We start from the raw sequence: 8,711 nt of genomic DNA, 5'->3' as shown, positions 1-8,711 counted from the left end.
AAAAAAAAAAAATTTTATTTAAAAAAATCCTTTCTTCTTTCATCTGTTGGGATTCAGATATTTTTCTTAAATACTTCAGTAAGTCGGATAAAGGATTGTCATTTGGCCTGGTTCATTTGGGAGGTGCATTTGCACAAAGGGCCATCAGCACCACACCCAGTGAATGTGTGTCCCAGAAACAGTTCCAGCCTGGTAGTGATACCAGAAAGTAGCTTCAGAATGGATGATTAAAATGCATAATTTTCAATTTAGATAAAACTGGAAGTGTTTTTTAGATTTTAAAAGAACTCAGATGGGCTGGGGAATAAGTCGAATAAGTGCAAGGGCCTGAGTTCAATCCCCAGTTCTGCAAAAAATTAAGTAAGTAAATAAAAGAACTCAGTTGGGTCATCTGTAAATTCCCTACCTTAAAGCTAAAGTAAAGGTTCATTTGCCTTTCGGTGGCAAGTCTGTCTCCAAACAGTATGCACCCCCGAGTGCATGTCCACGTGTGCTGAGAAGCCCTTCCGTGCCCTGTCATGCCCCAGGTGTGAGGACGCCCTACGGAAGAATAAGAGCTTGATCGGCCCTGACCAAAGGGAGTACCAGCGGGAGCTGGAGAGGAACTACCACCGCCTGAAGGAGGCGCTGCAGCCGCTCACCAGCAGGAAGATCCCGCAGCTGTACAAGGCCGCGCTGCCTGTCGCCTGCCACAGGTGTGCCTGTGCTTTTTCTTTGTTGAGCTCTTTAGAGAAATAAAAGCTGATGAAATTGCTTCCCTAGTAAAGTAGGATACATTTTATTACGTGCCTTCAGGTATTGCAGCTCCTAAGACCAAACAGGAGAACTGGAGTGAGCCTTTGCCCGCTGCACATCACGCAGGCCGTGAGGTCGGTCGCTTCCTCCCATGGCCAGAGAATCTCAGTGTTGCATTAAGCACACATCGGCCTGACGCGTGTGCTTCAGTCCGACCTAAAACGATTCCTTTGAAAGTCCTAGTGTAGGTGGCTATGGTGGTATACGTCTGTAGTCCTACCACCCAAGAGGCTGAGGCAGGAAAACTGAGTTCAAGGTCAGCCTGGGCTCATATAGTGAGATCCTGCATCAGAAAACATAAAGTCACGCTTTCTGGTACTTCTGTGGGCCAGTTCGCTAGCCTGTTTCATTTCCTTAGCTACAACTGTAAATAATACACAATTTTCATATTTTAAGTTTTAACAAAGTAGAAATGGAAGCAGCTTGGAGCTTTGTACACCTGAATCCTAGCTCTGCTTGAGCAGGTGATTTAGTCTGCTGTTTAGATTGATCTTGGTGCAGCGAGATGACGGTACTTGGGCTGAAGAGGCCATTAGTAAATGGCACGCACACAGAGCCCAAGGGCAGTGTCCAGCATGTGGCCTTTCGGCAGCTGCCATACGGGAAGGAGACAGAAAACTGCTCAACAGGAGCCAGCTCTTCTACATTTGGAAATGAGACAGATACACAGCTGTTCATTGCGGCCCTGCTATCCTCACTGCCCTTTTCTCTGAGTAACAGTGAAGAGCACCATTATAAATTATAGCTAATGTTGGCAAGGCTGATGGAGCTGCATAGGTAAGAGCAGTGTAGGTGCAGGGTATTCTACTCTGCAAAAGAAAGTTAGACTGGTGGTTAAGTTTAGTCATGGAAATTAGTCCATGTCCTTTAGTAGTCTGCATTCCTTTCCACTGGGAAATCCGTAGAAAAATCTACTCCCATCCATCCATCCATGTGCCATTCTGTGGTACGGCACAGGGAGAGCGAGGTCACCCACCATCTTCCCCAGACTTCTGGCAGGACACCCTGACTTCCACCCCCACCACCAAGGACCATGCGTGCGAGGCGGCGTCCTGGCAGGACCACCCGGGAAAGCACACCCTCGTTCCCCACTGCTGCGCCCTCCCAGGCAGCCCAGTCCTGGGCGCCTTTAGCTCCAACTTGGCGGAAGGCCATGTCTTTCCTGTCAGCAGGGCACCCTTACTGGCAGGAAGGGTGAGCCAGAGAAGCCGAGGGCGAAGGAAGATACATGAAAAGGTATTTCAAGACTATTTTCACTCCCCGGTACTGCGTGCTGTGCGGGCACAGATGCCCCACCGGCCACCGAAACCAGGCGTGGTGGCGCAGAGGATCACTGTAAGTCCAGCTGCATAGGGAGACCCTGTACCAAGTGCATACATACATACATGCATGCATATATACATACAAGGGTTTTTTTTTTTTAAATGAAAAGAATATTATCCCTCCCAACCTTAAGAATTTAGAAAATAGAAATGTCTTCGGTCGGTGAGATAGCTCAGCAGGTTAAAGTACCTGCTGAGGCAAGCTTAGGCTAGCACAGGGACCATGATTCAATCCCCGGCCCATGTGCTGCATCAGCTCCGCCCCCAGGGCAGGCTGAGCTGGCCGCAGAGTCCAGGTGTGGTGGCACACGTCTGTGAATACAGAAAGAAAAGAAACTAAATTTTCCATTTAATTTATAACACAGTAAATATCAATACGTACATTTCTATAATCAAATTTTCTAGATTCTTAAATAATTTCTAAGAAGTAGAAAGAATCTGAGACAGCAGGCGCAAGGACTAGCGTTCAATCCCCAATCCACAGCATGCTATGCCGGCCCCACCCTTAGGGCATGCTGAGACAGCGATTGAGACTGGGTGTGGTGGCGCCCACCTGTAATCCCAGGGCTTGGCAGGCTGAAAACAGAAGGATCACTGTGAGTGGCCTGTGTAGTGAGACCCTGTAGACCCTGGACTACATATATAAAAAATAAAAACAAAAGAATCTGAGACAGAGTTTTGAAACCACTAGTTTAAGGCTCAATATTTAGTATCCTAAGGAAATACCTGCTTTTTTCCATTTAATAACCCTGAATTTTCTCCTTTCTGTTATCTCATAGTCCTTGTCTTATCATGATATCCACAGCAATTATTAGACAAATGAATAACCAATCAGTAGATTTGGCCAAGTGGTTACTGTACTTCCAGTCTATCATGTGCAACCTGGGGCTGGGGAGATGGCTCAGAAGAATAAGCACCTGCCTGGCAGCGGCAAGTACAGGGTCCTGAATTCAGCCTCGAGTACTTCTATCTATCTCTCTATCTATATATATATATATAATCTGCAACCTGCATATATAAAGCAGAACATGTGGAGCATGTTTCTAACTTCAAAGATAACAAACACTCGTGGCAAAACTTTTGAGAGAACTCTGGAGGAAAAAAACCTGTGCAAGGGGGCCAGGGAGATGGCTCAGTGAAATAAGTGCTTCCCTGGCAAGCACAAGGACCTGAGTTCAATCCCTGGTTCTGCCAAAAAAAAAAAAAACCCTGTGCAAGGTCTTAGAGGTGTGTACATTAAAGTCTTTCCCCCGCCCCCAAACTGTGGTACTCTTCTTGCTTTCTTCTAACTTTATCTTCTTTCTCTCCAGAGATTCCTTCAGTCGAATAAGCCTTCGCAAAATGGACCTCTAAAATGAAAGCACTTGTTTTATTCATTTGAAAGCAGCCATGTATTCAGCACTGACTGTGAAGGTGAAGTTCTGTTGAGAAACAGAACTTGGGGAGTAATTCCGAAGTCACAGCCTCGATCCCTCATTGAAGAGCGCCAAAACAATGTCAAATGTAGTGTTAGTTTGAGAATCATGGCACTGGTTTCTGACATTCTGGAACATACTGTTATCTTTTTTTAAAGACATTTTAATGATTCAAAGGTACACTATACATTTACCATTATTTATATCATAGCTAATGTTAAATTTATTTACTTTGAGTTCATATTTTTTAATTTATATTACCATTTATCGATTCATTTTGGAACCATTTTAAATGTAGTGTTGCTTATTTTAAAGGTACTATTAAACATGTGAATGTTTACACTAACTTCAGTGAGTGGGACTTTTACATTTTTTCTTCATTGGAAGAGGCAGAGAGTAAGTTGAGTTGTTTGAGAACTGCTTCCAAGAGAGCTGAGCGTAGCAGCTCAGGCCTAAAATCCCAGCTGTTGGGGAAGCTAAGCTAAGAGGTTTCAAATTCAAGGCCAGCCTGAACAAGTTAGCCAGGCAGTGTGTTGAAATAAATCAAAAGGCTGGCTATGTAGTCAGGGGTAGAGGGCTCTTGGCTGCCATCCCAGTACCACCAAAATCACAGCTCCAAAATTAGCAAGATGAAGGTCAAAATTGAGTCACTTTGCAGGCTCAAATAAACCCAAATTAAATTAATTAATTAATGTATAGACAGATATTGGCAACTTTTGTGCAGTTTTAAATTCCCATTTAGCCCCACAAAAGATAAAAACTTTTCTCTATAAATGACCAAGTACTAATAGCTAGCTTGATCTTTCTGGCTCTATCTTGTTAGGAGTTTCAAGGGAAACAGCCAGTCAGGTTTTGTTTTTATTTTTGCTGGGACTGGCCTGATTTTCCCGAGCTGGCCTCAGACTTGTAATTCTCTTTCCTCCACCTCCGGGTATAACAGTGTGCCCTGCCAAAGCCCGCATCAGTCACTCTTCAGTTATGTCCACCACAGAATTAGAAATCTGCTTGAAGGTGATTTTAGATCACCAGAAAGGTAAGAGAGAGCTACGAGTTTGTTCTTTGTAATCTACCAATTAAATGAAAAGTCACATAGCAATGTGAAAAGTAAAATAGCCATTAATCAAAATCAAGCAATTTTTTTAAAATTGGAACTTTAGGCTGGGGGTGGAGCTCAGTGGTAGAGCGCTTGCCTAGCATGCCCAAGGTCCTGAGTTCAACCCCCAGCACCACACACACACACACACACACACACACGAACTTCATGTGAAAAGGTAAGACAACTTTTAAGATACAATTGCATGTCAAGCTTCTCCGAGACTGTGCGTGTTCCCGGTTTCTGCAGGCGTCCAGAACAGTGTCTGGTGCAGTGCTGTAGCTTACAGGGTGCTGACACCCTGTCGCTGCTGATCAGTTGCACCCAGAACTTGTGGACGGACCGCACGTGACCCTAGGTCGTCTGGGGTCGTCCAGACACCCACCCACCTCGGCGTTGGCCCATGTCCCCAGAGCTCACTTGGGGACAGGTGATTACCATCTCAAATCCCCTACCTGCCTTAACTCTCAGACTGAGTCACCCAAAGGCTTTCAAAGGACCCTACATCACTGGACCAAAGAAGTGATGGGGAGCCCGAGGGGTCACCTCAGACATGGCCTGGGGCTGGGTACAGAGCACAGCGGGAGCGCCTGCCTGGGGCGGGCAGGGGTGTGCGCAGCTCCAGCAGCTGCCTCGGATAGAGGACAGCCAGGGGACAGAGCGAAGGCAGGCTGAAGGGACTGCTAGCAAGGGAGAGGCAGGAAGGAGGGCACATGGCTGGGACAGCCTAAGCCTCAGCCGGCCACCTCTTCGCAGGTCAGTTTAGTGCAGTTGAGCCATTCCACACAAATTGTAGTGACAGCAAAGACTTTATGATTTAATTATGATTTTTTTTTAATGTGTGTGTGTGTGTGTGTGTGTGTGGCCAGCTCAGCCCACCAGGGGGCGGGGCTGGCTGGCTTGTGGTGCGGGGGGATTGAACCGCGGTCCCTGTGCTTTGCTAAGCTTGTGCTAAGTAGGTGCTTCAGACCACTGAGCCATCTCACCAGCCCCTTAATTATGATTTAATTATTATGCAGTACTGATTATTTTCTGAGTTGGAACAGAGGGCTCTCCTTTACAACCTTTGGTGTGACATGGAGTACATCTAACTCCTTACATATACTAGTTTTTAATTAACACTGTCGTAGGCTGGGCGTGGAGGAGCAGCCCCGGTCTGCGCTCTCGAGAGGCTGAGGCAGAATCGTGAGCTTGAGGACTTGAGCTACAAAGCAAGTTCAAGGCCAGCAGACTGCAGAGCAAGACCCTGCGTCAGAAAGAACGAGAACAACTCAAAGCAAGCAAGTAAAAAGTGGTTTTGAGTTTTCAGAGGGCCAAGCTCTACACTACACCTCATTTTTTTTAATCCTTTGAAGATACTTTGAATTTCTCAGTTACTAACGTTTTTTCTGCATTTCCTAGCCATAGTAAGTAGCGCATAGGAAATCTCATTCGAAGTAAGCAATTACGGCGTGCCTTTTCCACCTTAAGTTGCTAGCTCACGGTTTACAGGGCGCTTTCGTGCTATTTCACAACAAGCAGAAAAAGCATTAGGTGTGAAAGAAAAATAATTTTTCAGGCTTACAGTGCGCATTATCAGGCCAAGGGCCAGTCAGTACAAGAACATAACAAGGGCAAGACGGCAGCCCCCATGAGCCCCGGCACGGCCTGCGGTGGGCAGGGCGCTGGCGGGCAGCCGCATGCGCACGAGCAAGTGCTTAAGGGCAGGTCAGACACTGGGCCCTTGGGAGAGTCCCAGAGCTGCGCTGCTGCCGGAGTCAGGAGAAAGACGCCCCAGACATGTCATCCTGTTGAGACTGCAGTACCAGATGGAGCGTCCCGTCATACATGGTCAGTTAGAAGGGACCTCAGAAAATGCCCAGCCCAGCCCTTCTGTCCTACAGACACAAGAACGAGTCAGCGGCATGGCCGCAGGCCCTGGCTGAAGTTCTGATGTCTTGACTTTCCTTCTGGGCTTTTCTCCACCTCATGCCATCTTTCAACTATTTGCTAGGCAGAAACATAACTTCTGTTTTAAATGTGATTTGAAGTTAAGTACTCTCTTGCCACTTACTCAAGTTTGTACCTTGTTTTTTGGCTACATTATGGTTGAAATCAAGAACTTAGTTTAAAAATATTCATTGTATTTAATTAGATTCCACTGATATATTTGACAGTTTGTTCATGTCTTAAAGAGTGAAATGGAATGACGGAATAGCCCTCAACTCTACCTGGGTAGTCAACAGTTGGGCACTACTAAGTCCATTAAAAAAATTTTTATAATTCATAGAAATCTTTTCAGTTACTGTAAACTACATTGTAATAATCACATTGTCATCCCCATGAGTCACTGAAATAATTTTACAATAATATATAACAGAGCTACCATAGGTTTTGTGGCATACACATAGAGTGATCAGTGTGTTCTTGGGTTTCTTGGTTGGTTTATTTATTTTGGTACTGGGGATCAACGTCGGGAACTTGCACTTGCCAGGCAGGCACTTAAAGGTCACTAAGCTATCTCCCTGGCCCTGTTCTTGGGTTTAAGTGAAATACAAAAAATTAAAATATTAAAAAACAAAAGAGGCTGGGGAGATGGCTCAGTAGAATAAGCGCTTCCCTGGCAAGCGCAGGGGTCTGAGTTCAATCCCCAGTTCCGCAAAAAAGAATTAAAATGCAGGGCTGGAGAGAGAGCTCAGTGGTCTAAGTGCCTGCCTGACCAGCGCAAGGACCTCAGTTTGATCCCCAGGACCGCATGCTGTGCCCAACCCCAGAATCCCAGACGTGCCACGCCAGCCTGAAAGCAGGTATGGCGGCACAGGCCTGTAATCCCCGTGCTGGGGAGGCTGAGACAGGAGAATCCCTACAAGTCTGAGCTGCATAGTGAGATCATGTACTAAATAAAAAATTTAAAAAAAAATTAAAATACAGGGCCGGGGAGGTCGCTCAGTAGAATAAGTGCTTGCCTGGCAAGGGCAAGGTCCTAAGTTCGGTACCACAAAATAAATAAATAAATAAATAAAATACAGTGATAGATCTTTGTTATATATAACTTGCTATTTGAGTATTTCACATTTCTCTTGCACATTTTAAATAAAGGTGGACCATTGTAAGTCAGTATCAAGCTCTCTGGCATTACCACATGGAATCACGGGCAGCCAGAACACACTGCCGGGTGGAGAGCACTCTCAGGGTCTTCTGGGGTCTTGAAAGGTTTTGTAAGGCAGTGGGATACACAAGAAGAAGTCGTGTCGGTGGCCTACCTGCACCAGAAGGGAGGCAAGTAGAAGGGTCAAATACTTTTAAGATCAGTCTGATTGGGCGGGGAGATGGCTCAGTGGAATAAGCGCTTCCCTGGCAAGAGCGAGGGCCTGAGTTCAATCCCTGGTTCTGCCAAAAAAAAAAAAAGATGAGTTTGATTAAAATCCATCACATGCACATAAACTGAGCATGAGAATGAATGCAGCTTCGCTATTTTGAGGTGCTGCTTTAGGGTAGGGCACTGAGACGAAGAAAAAACTAGATGTGGAGATAGAAACAAAAATTCAAGAAAAACTGAGAAAAGCTGTAGATGGGTGGCAAACCTTGACGTGCAAGAGAGCTTTGAAATTTCCATGCGGCAGCAATATCAGGAAGTCGTTTGGCAAAAATGTATAAAAAATAAACACTAAAATTGTATCTAGTATCATGCATTTTGTTTACTGTGAAAGAAGTTAGAAATTATGACTTGCCTAAAAATATCACACCTCAGAATTCCAGTATAAATGTGGCAGTTGTATAAGCCCGCTGCAGAATGAATGACTGCGCGGTGAAGCCTGAGTTAGAGTGCAGCGCGCTGGAACGGTAAGACCGTGCAAGCTTTTTCGTGTGTTAGTAAGGGTCTGTAGGGTCTCACTACAGATGGGACTCGTAGCGACCCCCGTTCCCAGCTCCCGGGAGCGGCGATCACAGGCACGTGGCGCCCCGCCCAGTCTGTCGCCCTCTCAGAGCGCGGGGGTGAGGCCGGCTGGGCACAGCACGCCCGGGATCAAATCCCTGCGGTCGGCCTAAGCAGGCGCTTTCATGCGCTGAGGAGCCATCAGGCCAGCCCTTGTCCCCAGTACCGCA

The 8,711-nt window shown here is 46.1% G+C and overlaps 1 protein-coding gene across 6 annotated transcripts in view; it reads left to right on the top strand.

Moving 5' to 3' along the window:
- Dock7 (dedicator of cytokinesis 7) overlaps positions 1-3,959 on the top strand; it is a 246,024-nt gene extending 242,065 nt beyond the window's left edge. For 2 of the 6 annotated variants that reach the window (XM_023718310.1, XM_023718311.1), the window contains 2 exons: positions 528-695; positions 3,428-3,959. In XM_023718310.1, the coding sequence (XP_023574078.1) occupies positions 528-695; positions 3,428-3,470 (211 nt within the window). In that variant the 3' untranslated portion in view covers positions 3,471-3,959. The remainder of the gene's footprint in view (positions 1-527; positions 696-3,427) is intronic. The other 4 variants (XM_023718308.1, XM_023718309.1, XM_023718312.1 and 1 more) reach the window with 3 other exon arrangements.
- Positions 3,960-8,711: the final 4,752 nt, after the last annotated feature.

Source organism: Octodon degus, unplaced genomic scaffold, assembly GCF_000260255.1.
Source record: "Octodon degus isolate 3935 unplaced genomic scaffold, OctDeg1.0 scaffold00057, whole genome shotgun sequence".
NCBI lineage: Eukaryota > Metazoa > Chordata > Mammalia > Rodentia > Octodontidae > Octodon > Octodon degus.
Note: the sequence above shows the minus strand (reverse complement) of the source record. Positions and strands in the feature narration are given on the sequence as shown.